The 21335-nt window shown below is 42.9% G+C and overlaps 2 protein-coding genes across 2 annotated transcripts in view; one reads left to right on the forward strand and one right to left on the reverse strand.

Moving 5' to 3' along the window:
- Positions 1-16882, forward strand: part of LOC123368033 (olfactory receptor 1019-like) — a 155730-nt gene extending 138848 nt beyond the window's left edge. Inside the window, exons 2-3 of the mRNA XM_045012474.1 lie at positions 14499-14716; positions 15923-16882. Coding sequence (XP_044868409.1) covers positions 15944-16882 — 939 coding nt within the window. The 5' untranslated portion in view covers positions 14499-14716; positions 15923-15943. The remainder of the gene's footprint in view (positions 1-14498; positions 14717-15922) is intronic.
- A 2589-nt stretch (positions 16883-19471) lies between these two features.
- Positions 19472-20251, reverse strand: LOC123368036 (olfactory receptor 1019-like). The gene has a single exon (XM_045012477.1). The coding sequence runs from the start codon at positions 20249-20251 to the stop codon at positions 19472-19474; it is 780 nt and encodes a 259-aa protein (XP_044868412.1).
- Between the last annotated feature and the right edge of the window lie 1084 nt (positions 20252-21335).

Below are 21335 nucleotides of genomic sequence, written 5' to 3' on the forward strand. Positions count from 1 at the left end.
CTACTAGATAGCAAAAAGAATGGAGTACCACCTGTGGCACCTTAGAGACTAACAAATTTATTTGAGCTAAGGTGCCACAAGTATTCCTTGTTTTTTTTGCTGATACAGACTAACATGGCTACCACTCTGAAACCATTCTACTAGATCAGGGGTCGGCAACCTTTCAGAAGTGGTGTGCTGAGTCTTCATTTATTCACTCTAATTTAAGGTTCGGCATGCCAGTCATATATTTTAACATTTTTAGAAGGTCTCTTTCTATAAGTCTATAATAAATAACTAAACTATTGTTGTATGTAAAGTAAATACAGTTTTAAAAATATTTAAGAAGCTTCTTTTGAAATTAAATTAAAATGCAGAGCCCCCCAGACCAGTGGCCAGGACCTGGGCAGTGTGAGTGCCCCTGAAAATCAGCTTGTGTGCCGCCTTTGGTATGTGTGCCATAGGTTGCCTACTCCTGTACTAGATAGAAGTCCCCTATTCAGTGCTTACTGCCAAGAGCTCACTCAGTGCTGTCTCTTTACATTAAAATTTATTATGACTAGATTCACACACAGTTACCCAGGCTGATTAATTCCACCCTTGGCCAGTGGTACTCTTTGTACAGCAAGGTATTAAGTTGAGGATATAACACATAGGTGCTTGTCCACTTCCTTTTGTGGAGTTGGGCTAGTTGTTTCATACAATAAGGTACGTGGCAGGCAGGCAGAATTGTAGGAAAGGGATCTGTATTCACCACCCTGAGTTGCCAGATTTACACAGAGTATGTGTACCAGTAGCCTGGCCCCTTGTTTGTACTTCCGAGTTTCTGATGTTGCACACAATTAACTCCCTCCTAAAATTTTACCTTATTTCTCCAGTTCCGCTCCTTATACCGGGGCCCAACCTATCAGGCTATAGAATTATTCTCACGCTCTTTTTGGCCAATTGTCTATTTAAGTATTTGTATGCAGTGGAACAGCTTCACTCGGAGAGGCTGAAGGAGCCCTCATCAGAATACCCCATAGTCCAGTGGTTCGGGCACTCTCTGGAGAGATGAGAGACTAACGTTTGAATGTTTTCTCCCCACAAAGCGGGGGGTGGGAGGAGTAATTCAACTTGGGTCTCCCACACCCTGAATGACTGCTCTTACCACCAGAATAAAAGTTAGAAGGTTGGCGATGCCAGCATGAGCACCAACACTTCCTTCCCTAGCATTTCTCAAAGGAAGCAGCTTAGGTGCCGGTCTAGGGGATAGTCCTCCTGGCCATCGGTCACAAGCTGTCGGGACTTAGGTGCTGAACTCCTGAGAGAGACAGGGCTTAGGACATTCTCCCATTGGCGAGCTCCCCACTCAGCATGCTGGCTTTTGTGGATCCCATTCCTAGTCAGCTTTCTCTCCCCACTCATGGCATAGGGGACCCAGGATCCTAGCTCAGATTTTGTGAATCCTGGAAATTTTCTGGGGACCTAAACGTTAGGCAGTATAACACTGAGCATTCCAACGCCTAAGTCCCTTGGTGAACCTGGCCTTACACATTTTCTTTATTGGTTTTAATTAGAGCTCATTAGAAAAGGAAATTTGCATTCCATGGGTAAATCCAAATTTTGAAATTCCAAATAAGAATGAAATGTTGACGTTTCAAACTTTACCCAGGAATGGAAATTCCAAACAAGAATTTCACTTCAGAAACATTTAAAAGATATTTTTGATAATATTGATTTTTTTTCAGGAATTTTAAAACAATACTGTAATGTAATATATTTTAATATAATATAGATTAAATTAACGTTTTAATATAATATAAAAGTAAATATGAAATAAAACAATATGATAAACTCAAAATGAAACATTTTTACCTTATAACAAAACATTTTGACATTATAAAAACAAAATGAGAAGGTAAGACATATTTTGGTTAGACATGTTCCCATCCAAAATTTAATCAAAATCAACGCATTCCTGCAAAATATTTTTTGTCAAATTTGCATTTTCTGACAGAATTGCTCCATCAAAATTGTTTTGACCGTCTCTAGTTTTGATGTTTCTAAAGATTGTTTTTCAGGATGTATATCAACAGGGAAGAAGTTAGACTGATGTCTTTTGAAAGTGCATCTCCTATGCCATGCACCAGAACATGCATTAGCTGTGACAATTGGAGGTTTCCCTAAAACACTGCTCCTTTCTTTTGGCAGTCTGCCTGTGTGACTAGTCCCATATCTAGAGAATATAAATCTAGGAAATGGACAGGGTGGAGTAGGAGGTTGCTGATTCAGCTGTGGATAAAGAGTGATGAGCCAGATCTTTAGCTAGCATGAATGGGAATTGACTTCAGTGGAGCTACATTGACTGACACCAGTTGAGAATCTGGTGTTATTAGAATATCTACCTCCAGAATAGTCAGTCACCTGCACCTCATTGCTGTACAAAATTAATGAAACAATCCACAACCTTGATCTCCAGACACATGCGGCAAATATGCCTACTGGACACATTTCTTCACAATCAAAATACATTTTCAAAAAAATAGAAATAAAAGTTTTAATACTCTGAGACACCCTTTAGTTTGCAATATGTTATTCTTACCTAAGTAATCGCTTCCCTTTCTCAGAATGCAAGTGGCATGGGCATCATTTTCCTTGTCACTGCTTATTCTGCAACAGAAAAAAAAACAATATAAATGTGCTGTTCAGATAATCAGGACTCTGATTTCAGTGATTCTGAGCTCCACGTGAATTAGTTCTAAATGCAATTGTATCCACATGTCAGAACCAAAAGGAGAAAATTTATGCCATCTCCTTTGGAGCTTAAACGACAAACCTACAAGAGGGAGATGTCTGATGTTCTTGATCCCAAATAGGATTGTTTTTGGAGGTCGGTTGTTTATATTTATTTTTGTGGCATATTGGGACAGAATCCTTGGAGTGCTACCGAGTCTGAACATGAGGCCAGGCACAGATGGGATTGTTAGAACATCTTTCATGTCCCCTGGGAATAACCGCACATAACTGTTTTCCCTACAAAACCTGTGCAAACTCCCTGGTGATTCTTGTATCTCTTTTTTTCAAAGTGAACCGGCTATTTCTCTCAAGCAGGAAACCTGAACAATCCTTCCAGTGGCTTGAACATTAGCCTGATACTCAGGAGACATGGTCATTTCCTTTCTCCATCACAGTCTTCCTGTGTGACATAGACTAAGTGATTTGCCCTTTCTGTTCCTGCAAATGGGGGATGTTAATGCTCCACTACCTCACAAGGATGTTGTGAGGATAAATATATTAAAGCTTCTGAGATACTCTGGTCATGGGGCCATATAAGTGGAGCCAAGCCAATCACTGATTTTTCACTTCTGATTGTCAAGTGCTCGTACACCTTGCAGGCTTCCAGTTCTCAGCTTGAGGGAGAGACAAGGTGGGTGAGGTAATATCTTTTATTGGACCAACTTCTGCTGGTGAGAGAGAGACCAGCTTCTGAGCGTACACAGAGCTCTTCCTCAGGCCCTGGAAGGAACCAAACCTCTTTCCCACCACCCCCTTGAGGCACTGTAAATATTTATTTAAAAAAACCAACCAACCAACCAAAACCCTGTACTACCTGTATCTTACCATTATTAGCCTCCAGTCCTTCCTCAGAACTGAAAAAGTTGTCTCAGCTGGTCAGGTATCACCAGCTTCCTCAGGGCAAAAACCTATTCGCTTTGGCACTGGCATGGCTTTCCTAAATCGAGGCTTGTGGCACTGGAGGGTTGGGGTGATCTCATCACACACAGCCCCAAGGAGGTCTTTTCCCTCATTATGAAGTTCTGAAGTCACCGTTCCTCATCCCAGTTTTCCAAAATCATGCAATCTCATGACACCGTGCTGGTTCTCCTGGACCAGAAGTGGGGGTCCATCCATGGACATACCTTGGCAATACTGGCAGTCACCATATCTGTTCCATGGGGCTGGAGGAGATTGTCAGTCACCCATCATGGTCAGCCATCTTCATCCTGTCAGAAAGGTCTGTCCAGATTCCATCCAGCATCTTGCCAATCACCCACCCCACTGCACGAACACTTGTCCCTCAGGAAGGAGTGTCAGGAGTGCGAGTGCCAATGTAGGATCCTGGCTTGTATTTTCGCCTGAGATAGTATTTTAAGTTTTGCTTGCCTGTTTGATTGATGTACATTATATGCACACACACACTTACTAATATGTGTGAATAAAGGGACCCTTACTAAGGACAAAGGCAGACACCGTCTATGCTGCTTTTGCCTAAGCCAGCTGGGTCTGTCAGTATAATGGGAACCGATAAGAGCAGTAGACGTGTTCCTGGGCACGGTGGGAGTGTGATATATGAGCACACACTTGAAGACCCCTCAACTCCTATCTCAAGGCAAGGTCAAGCAGCCAGTCGGGAGGGGCAAAGAGGGATTGGGGGGGAAGGTAAAACACTACAAGGCCAGAGAAATGCTTGCCCCTGACCGCAGCACAACCTCACTCCTTACCCCTCCCATGGGGCACAGAAGGGGTGGGATGAAGACCCCAGACCCACGACCCTCTGAAATGGAACGTGACGGTAATTTGTAAGGGGTGGGACTGTGCGTGTGCATTTCAGGTATAATTGTGCTGACTGAGAAGGTGGAGAATGCTGGGAAATAAGGCTCTGTGACCTCAGAGTTATGGGACACGTTTGCTGGAAACTAACCCCAATAAACATTGACTTATCTGCACTTCAGACTTCTGGTCAGCTTTCTGTGTGTGTAACGAGACCCGGGGGAGTGAGAGGGTGAAGGGAAAGCCTGCTAACAAGGAGCAGGAGCAGAACCACCAACCTTCCATGTCTTCCACCCAGTGTGGCCAGAGGGAGAGAGATGAGCTGGTACTGCCCTGGGCAAATGTGTAAAAGGGATGGGCCGTGGCAACTGCACTCAGAAAGGCAGTTCCTAGAGTGTCTCCTCCAAGGCACAGAACCTGGGATACTGCCTCTGAAGTGGTAGCGCTGCTCTGGCATAACAGAAGTGGCAGTGTGGATGCAGGTATATGCGTCTACACAGGGTTTGACCTCTCTCCAGCACAATGTATGTGGACACTACATGCAGGTCTGAGGAATATGCAGGAGCAGGTACAGAGTCAACTATCCAGCTATGCATGGAAGTGTAGACACAGCCAAAGGAGGGATATTCCAAAAGCACAAAGGTTAGTTAAGCACTCAGCTCCCAATGAGCATCTCTGGGAACTAGGTATCCAACAGCCTTTTTGTGCCTTTGAGCCTCAGTAGCACCTAAATGTTGGACTGATATGTCTCAAATGGCATTTAGTTACCTAATGTACCTTTGTGGATCTAGCTGAAACGTCTTAAAATTCTCTGACCCAAAATTCTGTGAACATCCGACATTAGCGTTGAACACATCTGGGGGGAGAATGTATGTCCATCCACTGTATCCAGCAGTGACGTCATGGCATCTCGTATGCTCCCTTGTGGCCCGACCTGCGAGGAGCAAGATTCTAAATGGATGTCACTTAGAGATACGCAGGCTCCCGCTGAAGACTTGGCATGATGCTTGACTGTTTTTTCAATCAGTTTTTCTTGTGCGTCTTTCTCAAACTGTTTGATAGTTGCTGTCCTTTCAGGTCTCTCCTTGGCTGTGTCTTCAAACTGATCTGTATTCATGTTGCATAAGCTGAGATTCTGTTTTCGGTTGTCTTTGAATCATTTGTGTTGAGCACCTTTCTTGTGCTTTCCAAGTTCCCTAATCCTGCAAACACATGTGCATGTGCTTAATTTTACTCATGCGAGTAGTGCAATTGATGTCAAAAGGGATTACTCACATGCGTAAATTGAAGCACTCACATAAGAATGCCCAGGACTAGGATCTATGGTACTGGAAAATCCATGGAAAATCTCCATTGAGTCCAATGGTCAATGCTTGGGCCCTTAATGAATGACAAGGGGGCTGGTATAGTTTTTTCAGATTGATTTTAATGAGAAGGGGCAGCTATTTTTTTTATACACAGCTGTTCTCTGGGAGATGGTGCCCCCGTACAAACTGTCTCGGCTAATTTCTTAACTTCAGTTAAACTACAAATATGTTTACTTATGCATTACTCTGGCAGAGCAAGTGTTAATATTGACATTGTTTCTGTGTAATGCGTCATATGTTGTTTTCCTAACTATTCCCAATATATTTTCTTGCCTAATTAGATAATGAAAGAATTGCTCAAAAAACAATGTTTTAATGAGGCCCACAGCAACTTATTATAATCCATAATAATAGATGCCTTGGACAAAGTTTTCCTGACTTTGGGGAATTGTGTCAACATGAACATTAGCATTAGCATTAGCTCTATTGGCGCTAAGGGGTGAGACCCCCCAGCTTTAGTAAATAGGTGGAGCTCTGCTGAAGTCGTTGGAAACATAACTGGTCAAAATTGGTCTCATTCCATTGAAGTCAGTGGGGCTTCCTATATTTATACAAGAAGAGGATCTGGCCCTTATGCTCATAGGATTTCCCAAAGCACATAAATGACTTAGGGGCACAAGCCCCTTATTGGGGCAGTGGTCTGGCTCGTTATACCCAGTTGGTGGATCATGTCCTTAACTCGTAACCTGGTGTAGATATATAACCCACACATCTCCTGGGTGTGGTGCTCTGTCCATGTGGTGGCCCTGAGACCACTTAGAGGGAGATTAATGAGGTTGCCCTACAGACTTAGTTAAAAGCCACGTGGCTTTTAGCTCATGTGGTAAAGGCTCATGCACTAAGCTGCCGAGGTCCCAGGTTCAATCCTGCCTACCAAAGTCTGTCAGTGTTACAGATGTACACCAAATTATCCATCCCCAGGGGCTAGTGTGAACTGTCTTATGTTCACAGCTTCCCAACCTTAACCCTAACCATAACCCTGCAGAGTTTGGGGAAGTTCTGAGGCAGAATCTTGTTCCATGACTGAACTAAACCTGTAGAAGCTATCGGTTCCCCTCTGTCTCAGAAACATAGGGATTGCCAGACAGGATAAGACACAAGGTTTATCTAGTCCAATAGCCTGTCTATGACATTGGCTTATACCAGATGCTCTAAGGAAAGTGTAAGAACCACACAGTAGGCAGATGTGGGAGAAGCTGCCCCCAACATTAGGTCTCCTCCTAATCTCCAATAGTTGGAGATTAGTTTAAACCTTCAAACATGAGATTTAATCTCTCTCTCAGAAATATTTTCTTTAATTATAACTCTTGATATTCTGCATATGCATATAAATAGCCTATCCCTTGTTGAACATCACTAAATTCTTGACCACAATTACTTCTTGTGGCAATGCGTTGCCTAGAAAAATCATACATTTTGTGAAAATTACCTTCCTTGTCTTGATTTTGAATTTCCTAACTTTTAATTTGATTGATTTTTCTCCTATTCTTGTGTTATGAGACTGGAGAAGAGACATTCTTGATCTACCTTCTATAGACAATTCAATCTCCACCAACTGGAGAATGAAAACAATGGCATATTAGGTGATAGTCTGTTTCTATCTTGGCATTTTGTCAGAGGCCCATGCAGTGGTTATTCTGACATTGTTCAATTAGTTCTCCCTAAGAATCATCTGCATTGTCCAAAGAGGATGGATCTAGACTGTTCTCAGTGGTACCAGATGACAGAACAAGGAACAATGGTCTCAAGTTGCAGTGGGGGGAGGTTTAGGTTGGATATTAGGAAAAACTTTTTCACTAGGAGGATGGTGAAGCACTGGAATGGGTTACCTAGGGAGGTGGTGGAATCTCCTTCCTTAGAGGTTTTTAAGGTCAGGCTTGACAAAGCCCTGGCTGGGATGATTTAGTTGGGGATTGGTCCTGCTTTGGGCAGGGGGTTGGACTAGATACCTCCTGAGGTCCCTTCCAACTCTTATATTCTATGATTCTGTGATCATAAGTGAGAGCTAACATAAGGGACCCTAACAGGGTCTAAAAATAGTTGTTTTTTTCTCATTGGGTATATCTATGCGCCATTCCAAGGTGTGATTTCAGCTTGCATATTCCTTAATCTCTGTGGCAGTGGTGTAGGCCTGAAAACCTAACTTTGACAATTGTTTTAAAGGTTAATTATTTTAAGTTCTAATATAAGTGGGTACAGATTAGACATAGGTGGGGAAATAATTTCCTGTCCCCTGAATATATTCAAGATTTCAAAATATTTTCCCCATTCTACACTGAGATGAAACCTGGTCTTCTGGAAGAACTTCACAGAAAATGAGAGACAGAAGCCTGACCTATGAATAGCCAGTAGCTCAGTGGTTAGGACACTCTTCTAGGATAAGGGATGTCGGAGAAAAACAGAGTCCTCACTCTCAGGTGGAGTGCAGCAAGTCAGATAGTTTATTATCTGTAGCAATTGTGTGGAGGGAGAGAGCTAAACAGGTCTCTCTCCAGGTAAACAATTACAGCAAGCATTTATACTTTGTTATATACAATAATGTGTAACAGCTGCATTTTGTTTATACATAGGTCATCCTGATATCTTATTTTTTCCACATCTATTTCAACTCTAGTCTACATTCCATACTTATCTAACACAAGGTTGAAACAACTTCTCCTACAGTTCTTTCCCACTCGCCTCACACAATCCTCCCTTCTACAAATCTCACGGTATTAGGGTTACAGCTAGCTTGACTCTTGCTCACTGAAGGGACTGTTTGTATTGAAATTCCCTTCAAATCCCTGCTTGTTCTCTCTTTACTTCCACAGGGATGAACTGGTGGATTTTCAACAGCTCCAGGGAGACCAGCTGACAGTCACTATTGTGACTGTGCCCTCCAGCTAAACCCCAGATACCACCACTCAAAATGCCACCAAGCAATTGCCTGGTGAGTCAGGATGACTTGACCACCCCAGAAAATGTTGGGGGAGAAAGAATGCTGGAGAGAATGTAGTAACATTTATAGAACAGGGTGCAACAGTTTGTCATCATCCATGTCCATTTATCTGCAGTACCATTCCCGTAGCTCTCTTCCCTGTAGGCAAACCCACAGTTTCTTGTGGATACTGATCCCCAGGCCATACCCAACTCTCCCCAAACTCACTATCTCCCCCCACCCCACATTGATCACAACTCCTGCTTCCTCTTTCTCAAGCTATGTTTTTTTCCACTCCTTCAAACTCCAGTCTACTTGCATATTGCCTCTGCACTTGGCTTTTCTAGAATGAGTTAGGTCTGGCTTATATAGCCCCCAGACTCCTCCTACCCACAACAGCCACTGGGAGGAGTAGATAATTAGAGTCAGCTGCTTGGTTTCTTTGTTGTTGTTTTTTTGTTCCCCCATGTGGTTCATACTGTCACACCAGGGAGACTCAGATTCAAGACCCTGTTCCAAATCAGGCACTTGGACCTGGGTCTCTCACATCCCAGATCAGGCTTACAACCACTGGGCTATCAAGATAGATTTTCTCTCTGTGTCCCAATAGATCCTTTATTATTCATACAAAGTGGAACAGCTCCAACAGGAGAGACAGAGATGCACCATAGAATAGAAAATAGGGCAGACATTAGGGCACTCACCTGTGATACTGGAAACATAACTCTATTTCCCTGCTCTTAATTAGGCAGAGAAGTGACTTGAGTAGGGATCTCCCACTTCCCAGGTGAGTGTCCTGATAGCTGGGATTTGGCTATTTTGGGGTCGCTCTCTCTATGTCTCTGGAGATTAACCAGAAATTCCATCCTGAACCTGAGAAATGTTTAATCAAAACGGAGACATTCCAACTAAAAGATTCCTATTTGGCAAATCCATATTTTTGGTGGAAAATCCATTTTATTAAAAAGCTCCCAGCCAGCCCGAGGGCGGAGAATGGACAGGGCCCACTCTGAGAGCAGCTGTTCAGGATTTTGGTTTAGCCTCGTCAGTCAGTGTGTGGGCTCAGGTGTGACAGGGGGCTGGGCAAGAGCTGCTGACTCAGCCCTGTGTCACGCCAGCTCCCATTAAGGGAAGCAGGTTGGAGCTGGCTAGAAAAACCTGCACCTAATTGGTGAATGGGAGACAGTTACCCAGCCAATTAGCCTGGGGCGATATAAAGGGCTGGGAGGAAGGCAGCCAAAACTGGAGGAGGCCAAGGGAGTGGAGGGTAGAGAGAGTGTAGCTCTTCTAGAATCTAAGCTGTGCATGGCCAAAAGGTGATAGGAACAGAACCTGTAGGTGAATGACACCAGTAGTTACTGAACCCCCGGGTTTCTGGACAGCTTTGTTAGCCTGGTAGGAGGCAAGAGGGACCTGCAGGGCCTTGCTACACCAGGTCTTATTTAAACTCTTCCAGCCTTGCTCTGAAGATAGAATTCATACTTTGCTCATGTGCTTTTTTCCATGGTGTTTATCACTGTAGTGTCTGAATTTATTTTCAAAATACCCCTGTGAGGTAGGGAACTGAGGCATAGAGAAATTAAGGTCAAAACTTGCTGCTAATTTTGGGTGCCCAGTTTGAAACCCTGCAACAGCCCAGATCTGGAATTGCTGGGAAAATCCTGCTCAGCCCCTGGAATCCCTGGGATATTGCTCTAGCAAATCTTGATTGATCCTGTGAACAACAATTTTTTAAATAGTCACATTTGGGCTGATTTTCCTGGGAATTGCATAAGGCACCACCCTATCAAATTTCAAGTCACTGCTACAAAGGAGGTCAGCAGAGCTTCTCAGAGGAAAAGGCATCAGATAGATATATTTTAATAAGGGCAAAACAATGTCTTTTTTTCCCCAGCTTCAGTCTCAGAAATGGCAAATCAGGCTGAAATTTTCCAAATAAATAAATTTCAATCTGAGGCAGGCAGTAGCCTTTTAAGTCAGGTCAAGACACCAACATGAAGCATTTCAGTTTTGGAATGTCCAAGTGTTTAATGTTGACCAAAAACTTCAAAACAAAACATTTTGACATTTCCAAATGGACATTTTTCAGAATTTCCATTCTCTTCAAAATGTTCATGTTTTAACTTTTTTGCCTTGATTTGGGATGCAGACACATGTTGAAAAGTCCATTTTCCCCATGACATAGAAATGCTGAATTTCTCTCACCTCTACCCTGTAGCATAGCCTCAGTTGCAGCAGGGTAAAGGCTTTATTCTAGGGTAGCAATAGGGAGAAAGCACTAATGCAATGTGATAGGTAGCTTTGGGGTGCAATGGCTAGTCCATGATCTCTGCTAAAGGGAATGGTGATGCAAAGATTGGGGGTTCACCTGAATCAAGACTTTCAAAATTTCCTTTATGGCCAGTATTACACAGGATGTCAGAGTAGTTGGTTACAATGATTCTCTCTGGCCTATAATCTATGGACCTATTCCAGTATATGGTACTTTTATATTGGTATAACTCCATCCACACTGATGATTATACCAGTATAACCATATCAGTAGACAAGCACATCCCTAGCAGATAGAGCAATACCTGGAAATCTTTTGGCTGTAGGCCAGATCTAAGTGTTGGCATGTGGCAGAGATGAAATCTGTACTCCTAAATCTAATTTTGACTTTGGGCATCTCAATCCAGAACCAGGCCCTATTGTTATTCCTGAAATCCCCACTCACCTGAGGCCAAATGCTATTGGTGCCTAAACTCACCTGGCACCTACATTTTTGCAGTAAAAGCTCCTTTGTGCCTGTTCAGCCTCTGAGTATGCAAACCGCTACTTCTTTCTGAGCATTGAGATGCCTGGCCCTTCCACCTCACAGAAGAAGAGATTTGATCATGGGTTTCCCACCTCTCCTGTGGGCACTCTAGCCTCTGAAGTACGGGATATTCTGGTGTGGTTCTCCCCCAGTCTCTCCTGTTGGAGCTGTTCTGCTTTGGACTCTGTGATTTATTATCCCCAGCCTCCAGGAGACATAAAAGACATTTTAACTCTCTCTTCTGAGGTTCATGCTGCTTCAGGGATTTTGTCCCTAGTTGCCATCGAACCAAATAAGAATCACTTGTGTCAGCCACACATCATTCTACTGGGATCAGTGATAACGTACCTCTTCCTCCACAGGTAGGCTTAATCCACTCAGTTTTGACAGAGTAGGAATAAATATTCTCTCAATCTTTTGAATTAGATTCCCTGTCATCAGCTTTTCAGCTATTTTGACTTGATATTTATTTTTGGCTTTTCTGCTTCAGAATAAAACAGAGGGGAAAATGTACATGATGCTACAGGATTGCTTATGTTGACGGTATCTATTTGCAGAATAATCAAATAGTGTAAGATAACTAGCAGACAGAGAGAACCATAAAATATAATCTGTTTGTTTGTCTTATTTTGCCATCTCATTTATTTAGTCTCAGATGTGTTCCTTTTGCATGACGAATCGTGGTGTTAGCTCAAAAACTCTAGAGAGGATTTGGTGCTGGAGTGACAATTTGAAGAACTGAAGTTCTCTATTTACACACAGAATGAGTACAGCATAAATTAAAGGCAACTCAAGATTCCAGGTTACAATACTACATCTCCACCTGACCGTCTGCAGGGCAAGGCTGATGCACACCAGCAGGTAAGAGGACCAGACCCAGAGTCCTCAGGAAACTTTCTGTCACACACCTGGTTGTGTGCCTGTTCTGGGGAGGAACATAATATTTCTGTCTCAGCTTAATATCACTTGCAACACAATGCTCTTGGTTCTGTCATTGACACTAGGGATTAAGCCCAGGACCTCGGGATTGAAAAAAATGAACTAGCTGATCTAAAATGCCTGGTTTTGTTGGCTCTGTGTGGTCCAGCCTCTGGAGGGGGACAGAGAGCTCTGAAGTGTGAGCTTAGGTTACACAATCAAGCACCTTTATCAGCTCTATATTTAATAATCAAAAAAAGAATCCGGCATTTACTACTGGAGGAGCTGGTCGTGTTCCCTGTATTTGGTTACCGAGCACTTTCCATTCTAACTGCTTCTTGCGTTCTTGTTTTTGAGAAGCTAAAACACCTCCATTGTTTGCAGCAAGTTTTGGAAATTCAGTTGGGAAAAAGCCCTCACACTTGAGAAGAGCATTTTTTCTTTGCTTTTGTTGTTTTTTGAGTTTTTTCCCCCCATGAAATTCTATTCAGGTTTAGCTGAGTTATAGCTTTTGACAACCACGGTCACCCCTTCCTTGCTTCAGTTGTGAGCAAAATTTGAGCTTCCTGCCAGTATAATACCTGTATTCTAAACAGATGGGCCCGTGTTAGCACCAAAAAAAGTAGCAGACGTTGACAATGTTGCACCTGGAATAGTGACTGCTTCTGGACTCCCCACAGATCCTACACATCTCCCCTGTCATCTATAGGAAAACTGCCTGCTCTTGCGAAGGCCTGTAGCGCAAGTGGTAGAAGTCTGTAATGCAGGGCAGGTGGTTACAGGTGCAAACCAAGAGGATACCGAATGGAGGTGTTGTGACCGAACTGAGTTTTGCCTTTTTAAAAACCCAGGAAATTACATATGCAAAACTACATTAACAGAACATCATTTAGGTTGTCTACTCAGTCACCCAGAAGTTACTGTGTTCGATACACTGAATAAGGAAGGGGTCCAGTGGTTCTAAGGAGAAACAGCATGTGATAAATGTAATTAAAGACTACCATAATGCAAACACCCAAGAGGGCAGAACTAAGGTTGCATGGGCACCCACAAATCTGGCATTTCCTAATTTTCAGTTGCTGAACTTTTCAACCTTAATAAAGTCTTCTGAGCAGGTTTTGTGTATGTTTTATTTTGGGGAGGTGGAGGGGTTGATTCGTACTATAAATATTAAGAACAGTTACATTAGGTATGAGACAGACATTGCAAGGGATGAAAACTTTCATGCTTCAGAGTATGAGGCAATCACTAATTGCCTGGATGTAGGGTGAAAAGGCCTCTATAGGCATGTTATTCAATAACTTCCTACTGTGAGGGCTTTTCCTCTCTATCTGAAGCACACAGCAAAGACTGCCAATGCATGGACCAGGGGTGGCCAACCTGTGGCTCCAGAGCCATATGCGGCTCCTCAGAAGTTAATGTGTCTCCTTGTATAGGCACCAACTGCAGGGCTGGAGCTACAGGTGCCAACTTTCCAACGTGCTGGGGGGTTGCTCACTGCTCCACCGCTGGCCCTGCCACAGGCCCTGCCCCCACTCTTCCCATTCCCGCCCCATCCCCTAAGCCTGCCGTACCCTTGCTCCTCACCCCAGAGTCTCCTGCACGCCATGAGACAGCTGATCAGGAGGTGTGGGGAGGGAAGGGGAGGTGCTGATCAGAGGAGCTGCGGGGGCAGGGGGAGCTGATGAGGGGCTGCTGATGTATTACTGTGGCTCTTTTGCAATGTACATTGGTAAATTCTGGCTACTTCTCAGGCTCAGGTTGGCCACCCCTGGCATAGACAATACTGAATTTGATGCATCATTTGTCTGATCTGGTATGGAAATTCCTATGTTCCCTATATTTACTAAAAATAATTTCATTTCTTTTTACTCGTCTAGCACAGGTGTAAAGACAGAGGGAACAAGCAGAATCCAGAGACCTGTGTTTTTCCACTAACTAGGAAACTCCCAAATTATCTCCAACTAATTTTCTTTCTATCCTAAAGATTGCAAACGGACATGAGATGCTTTGCTCCCATCAGCACACATCTCACACTGTGTTACTGTGTCACTGGCCGGATTCTGATCTCAGTCACAGTAGTGTGAATGTAGAGTAGCTCTGCTGAAGTCAACTGGTTAATGAGGAGTCAAACCAGCCCATATCTTTCTCCACCAAATACAAACCACAATGGAATTTACTGAGTGTACTCCTACACCAGGACTGGTAAGAAATGTAATTATGATTCTCTTTTGAGCATCTCTTTGTGCATGTGGCAGTGAAATTCCATAGAAACATAATGGCCATTCTGGGCCAGACCAAAGGTCCATCTAGCCCAGTATCTTGTCTTCCAACAGTGGCCAGTGCCAGATGCCCCAGAGGGAATGAACAGAACAGGGAATCATCAAGTGATCCATCCCCTGTCGCTCATTCCCAGCTTCTGGCAAACAGAGGCTAGGGACACCATCCTGGCTAATAGCCATTGATGGGCCTGTCCTCCATGAATTTATCTAGTTCTTTTTAAAACTCTGCTATAGTCTTGGTCTTCACAACATCCTCTGGCAAGGAGTTCCACAGGTTGACTTAGTAGTTATCACCAGGAGATGCATTTTTTTCATTTCTAGGCTCTGTGAATCTATAAGTCAAAAGTAATCATAGAATCAGTTACAATCCTCACCACCTACCAGTGTTATTACCTCTAGGAGGATTTGTAACAGGGAGGAAAAATAATGCACATGGTTACAAAGAATGTCTGTAAAACATACACTGGCTCCAATAGAACAGGGACACTTTAAGGCTACACAGACAGTGATACCAAACGTTTCCACCGGGGCTGTGTCATATTGGGCACCCAAATCTATATTTAGGCACCTATATAAAAGGGGCACTGAGCATCCCTTGTGCCCTTTGAGGTCATTTGGATTAGGAAGAGAAAACCAATGACAATGAATAAACTCTCTAGCATTGATTATTTGCAGACATTGATAGATTATTTGCATCCCTTCTAAACTAAACACTCCCAATTTATCTCTCTTATTTTATAGAAGATTTGACCCACTGGATGGTTTAATGCATATTAACACAGAGTACGGTGACCAGAGGGCAAGTGTGAAAAATCGGGATGGGGGTAGAGGATAATAGGAGCCTATAGAAGAAAAAGCCCCCCAAATCAGGACAGTCTCAATAAAATCAGGACATCTGGTCACCCTAACACAGAGTACACGATATTTCTGTAGCTGGAACATGTCCTATCTCTAATGGAAAACGTGGGGAATACAAAGAGAACATTCCCTAGGAGTGTCCTTTGATGTATTTCAGCTGTAGTATGTTCATACACTGTTTCACAGGAACAATCACAGGGGTTATGAGCGATCTGCACTCATTACTTTATTGGCCTGTGATTAATTGTAATCTTTATTTTTTTTTCACCAGCAGAGAGCATTTCTGGAATAAATGGCAGAGAGAAACCACACCACGGTGACTGAGTTCATTTTCGTAGGATTCACAGATCATCCAGAGCTACAGATCCCCCTCTTTATGTTGTTCCTAGTGATGTATGTGGTCAGCCTGATGGGGAATCTTGGGATGATAGTGTTAATTATGGTTGAAACCCGACTTCATACTCCCATGTACTTTTTCCTAAGCCAGATGTCCATTGTAGACATTGGCTATTCCACTGCCATAGCTCCCAGGTTGCTAATGACCTTTGTAGCAGAGACTAGAACCATTCCTTTGATTGAGTGTGCGGCACAACTATTCTTCGTCTGTTTCTTTGTGACCAATGAATGTTGCCTCCTGGCTGTGATTGCATATGACCGCTTCAAAGCTATCTGTAATCCTCTGCTATACAGAGCCATTATGTCCAAGAGACACTGTGTCTTGTTTGTGGCTGGTACATATGTATGTGGCTCTGTGAATTCAGTTGTGCAAACTCTATTTATATTCAGTCTGTCCTTCTGCAGCTCCAATGTTGTCAACCATTTCTTCTGTGATGTGCCCCCTATGCTGAAGCTGTCCTGCTCTGACACCCATGTCACTGACCTTGTACTTTTCACTTTCTCTACTGTAATTGGAATGACTAGTTTCCTGGGTGTCCTAATCTCCTACATGTGCATCCTTGTGGCAATTCTCAGGATCCGTTCTGCCAAGGGGAGACACAAAACCTTTTCCACCTGCGTCTCGCACCTGACAGTCGTCACTATGTTTTATGGGACACTGATATGTATATATTTAAGACCCAGTTCTAGCTACGTGATGGACCAAGACAAGGTTACCTCTGTGTTTTATGCCCTTGTGATCCCCATGTTGAACCCCCTGATCTACAGCCTGAGAAACAAGGAGGTAAATGATGCCTTTAAAAGGATGATATACAGGAAGAATTTTTCTTGGTAATTATAATCATTATTATATTTTAACCAATAAACAGCAGATGGAAGAAGAGTGAGTTCTCTGTATCATTATCCTTATTTCTATGACTCAGCCACTCCATGTGATGTACAGAACATAATATAATGTAACACAGTCAAATACTACATTAGAAATTGGTGTTTTTAAGATCCATGAATGAGGGTCTGTGACACTATGTAGAATCGGAAAGATGCTCTGACATTTGTCTTAAAGGACAATTGCTGTTTTAGGCCAGGTTGGAGTTCAGGTGAGAGGATGAGAAGATCATATGTATCCTTCATGAGTTCTGAGATTTCATCCAGTGGAGGGCACTGTTAAACATACAGAATAAAAGCAACCAGAAAGGAGGTAATGATTATCAAAGCTCAGCTTAGGGAGACAGGTCGTGTTATCAGAATGTGTCACGATAAATTCCCCAGAAAAGTCCTCTATGTTGAGCTTAGGGACTTAGTCTGAATAATGCAGAGTTGACCTTTATCATGCAGAACTAGCCTGCACCAAATCAGAGCATCTTTTCTCATCGCTGCACCGTGCCGACATTAAGAGGATGTTGTTTTACTCTTGAGTTCTCAACGTAGGAGGTTGTTTCCAGTCATCACAACCAGGCTCCCTGTTTTCACTGTCAGATGGAAGGGGAGCATCCCAAAACTTAATAGGGATTGAAAACCCTTTTTTCTGTTTAACATGGGGTCACAGGCCAGAGAATTCTGAGAACCACTGGTTTTACTCATTGACAACAGTTGCCGCTTTATGTAGGGCATTTTATTTATTTATTTATCTTCTCTCCAACCCATGAAAGAGTTTCTCTGGCAATCCTGAAATTATGTCAACGGTCTGCTTTGTTTGGCTTTCTTTGGACTTTGTAAACATTGAGACAGGTTCATCCCTGAAGTAACTCCCTTGAGAATGATATGGGAACAGATCAAGAACGAATGTAGTCCAATCAATTTAGAATGATGTACAATTGTGATGTACTAGTACACATTATGAAGTTGTAGTGTGATGGGGCTATCAATATTCATAGCACTAGCAAGCTTGCTCACACACGGTGACATTTGAATATTCATACTGGATATGCGCTGGTTAGTCCAGGGAAGTTTTGTCTGAATCATCGATCGCTTAAATCCTCTTCTTGTGCTCCTAGGAATACTGCTTATGATTTTTCCATATATGTGCAAAATGGAATGGAGCTATAGTGCCTTAACATAAAAGGACGTCAAAGTTACTCTATTGATTAACATTGTGATGTTCTTAAACTGGCAATATGTGTGTGGGCCAAAGTCATTTTGCTTCCACTGCTATTTTCCTTTCAACACTTTAATACAGGATTGGAAACCCCATAGTGCAATCGACAACTGCCCATGATCAAATACACATTTAAAATGAGTAGTTAGACATCCAGTTCCCTGGGCATGGAGTTTGATGCCTTTTGAATATCTCCACTTAAACTCCTGCAGTCTGACCCAATATTGACTGAAGTCAATCAGAGCCCTTTCATTGGCTTCAATGAGCTTTGGATTTGTTCCTTGTTGGGAGTGTTTGAAAATTTTCCATCTAAACTTTCTGTTGATGGGGAAGAAAAGGAGTGGTTGCCTGGTAGAGGTATCTGGTCATCGGAAGAGGCTGATCATGAGGTTACCTGACAGAGGGTAAGATGGTTATAAGAGGGCAGAAGCTGCTCTATTTGGGTTCTATCTGGCCATGTTTGACCAGCTAGATCTGAGAGGAGCTGCATGTAGGAGCTAGATGAGGAGAGGGAGGAGCAGGCTGTCTGAACACATGGATACCCCAGAGGATGCCCAAGGAAAGGATGAGCTAGTGAGGTCCATTGAAGTTAGGATGTGTATCCTTTTTTAAATGAGCTTGTGCTTTATTAGTGAAGCATTTGCTCTACAGTGTTAGATTCCAGTTCAGAGTGTCCATCTCTGTATTACATTCTTTACACATACTGTGTGGTCTTGTGGGGGAGTTCGGCTGTAACCCAGAAGGCTCATGCTGTTCTTTGGCATTCTAGGACAGGGGGCGTTTAAGTTACGGCAGAGTATGAACAGTCATCCCTGAGCCCAGGGACCAGGCAGCTAGATAGCAAGTTCTAGCTCTCCAGAAAGGGCACTAGGCAGAGCTCCTACACCCTGATTGTGTGCCTACGAACCCCGAGACTGCAGCAGTGACTGGCTCCATTCAGTCTCTGGCAGCTTAAAACATCTGGGAGTCCAGGCTGGGATTCCCCTCAATACAAGCTGGTGGGTATCCAGCAAGGGGAGCTGAAGGGGGTCCGTGACACATGCTCCCTTTCGACAGTGTATTCTTTGCAGCCTCACGGTCATTCCTGAACCTGGGAGACTGAATTCTCAAGACGAACAGGCTTGGATTCCATATTTTTTTTTAATATATATATATATTTTGGAACAAGACACAGAATACAGTTAAAACAAAGAAATCAGAGCTATGACACAGAGAATTCACTATTTATCACTTGTTTATTGATAAGCACAAATCCCAATAATTATATTAACTGAGAACAAACCTTCCTGTTTATCATCCTTCTAAAGGCATCCTTCACCTCCTTGTTCCTCAGGCTGTAGATCGGGGGTTCAGCATGGGAATTATGATTATATAAAACACAGAGATGATCTTGTCTGGGTCTGTGGTGTAGCCGGAACTGGGTCGTAAATACATGAAGATCACAGTCCCGTAGAAAATTGTGACAGCTGTCAGGTGGGAGGAGCAGGTGGAGAAGGTTTTGTATCTGCCCTTGGCAGAGTGGATCTTCAGGATGGCAATGAGGATGTACATGTAGGAGAATAGTACAATGAGAATACTCGTCATGACCACTATACTGGACAAGGTGAAATGCACCATGTTAGCGCTGTGGGTGTCAGAGCAAGACAGTTTAAGGATTGGGGGGATGTCACAGAAGAAACGGTTGATGACATTGGAGTCACAGAAGGACAGGGTAAATATAAATGGAGTCTGAACAACTGCATTCACAAAGCCACATGTGTATGAAGCAACCACTAGTAATACACAAAGTCTCTTTGACATGACGACGCTATAGAGCAAGGGGTTACAGATGGCTATGAAGCGATCATATGCCATTACCGCCAACAGGCAAACTTCATTGGTCAGAAAGTTACAGACAAAGAAAAATTGTGCTGCGCATGCAGCGAGAGAAATGGGTTTGGCCTGAACCACAAAAGTCATCAGCAACCGGGGAGCAACCACCGAGTAATTACCAACATCGGCAAGAGACAAATTGCTGAGGAAATAGTACATGGGGGTGTGGAGTCGGGAGTTGAACCTGATCAACACGATCATCCCTAGATTCCCCGCCAGGGTGATAACATAGATCATTAGGAACGACACAAAGAGGGGACCTGACGCTCCGGATGATCCATGAATCCCTGGAAAATGAAGTCCGTAACCATGGTGTGATTTCCCTCTGCCATTTCTTCCAACCATGTTTTCCTTTACAGGGGAAAAGTGAAATGTACAATTAAACAGGAGCCAAGAAAGGACCAAGAGTGGATCCTTCACACTCATTCTGACTTCCCTCGTGAAATATTGTACCAACCCAAGGCAGTGGGAATACATCAGGGGACAATCCTAGGGAATACACTGTTTGCATTACACTCACACAGTCCACTACATCTAAGGCTTTGTCATGCTGAGAATTAGCACATACTGTGTATTAAAGTGCATCCAACCTGATAGCCTATACACTTAGAGGCAACAGAGAATGGTAATGTTCCGTATGAAAAGCAAAGTCAATGAATATACAGAGAGACCAGTGAATTGTCTAGAGTTCATTCACTAGCCCTGCTTTTCTGTTCCTGATCCCACGGACATCCCTGGGAGCTGGTACTCATCCCCTTTGAAAACTAGAACTGGAAAGAAATTTCAATTGAATTCCCCCCCCACCCCACCCCCAGGAAAAACGCAGATTCAGCAACACCAAAATCTTTTTAGTTTACATGACTTGTAAGTTTCAACATTTCCTTTATTTTTTTTTATTAAACAATCATTTAAAAAGGCTCAAATGGAAAACAAAACTTTATTTTTTAACCTGAAATATTCTGTTTGACCCTGATTTGTTTTACTTTAAGATTTCCTGAAAATTTTAAATAAATTCCATGACCCAAAATGATTTTTTTCTGACTTTTTGAAATTGCTACAAAGTAAAAAATCCGTTATTCACACAGCTGTATTGAAAACACAGGCCAGTTTAAAATGCATTAACTAAATATGCATTTAGACCCCCAATAGTGGACATCTGTAATAGAGATCTGTTATAAACCCATTGCAATAAAATGTACCTTTTGCTGATGTGCATTATAACTATTTTCTCCCACACATTGCAAATCTTTCTACACGGCAGTGATGCTTTTAGCTGGCATAAACTAAAAGCCTTTTCTGTGTAGATTCAGCAGGGAAAATG

Source organism: Mauremys mutica, chromosome 4, assembly GCF_020497125.1.
Source record: "Mauremys mutica isolate MM-2020 ecotype Southern chromosome 4, ASM2049712v1, whole genome shotgun sequence".
NCBI classification, from domain to species: Eukaryota; Metazoa; Chordata; order Testudines; family Geoemydidae; genus Mauremys; species Mauremys mutica.

Bases quoted from the DNA above. Each gene is read 5' to 3' on its own strand.
- LOC123368036 (XM_045012477.1), bottom strand. From the start codon at position 20,251: ATGATCTATGTTATCACCCTGGCGGGGAATCTAGGGATGATCGTGTTG.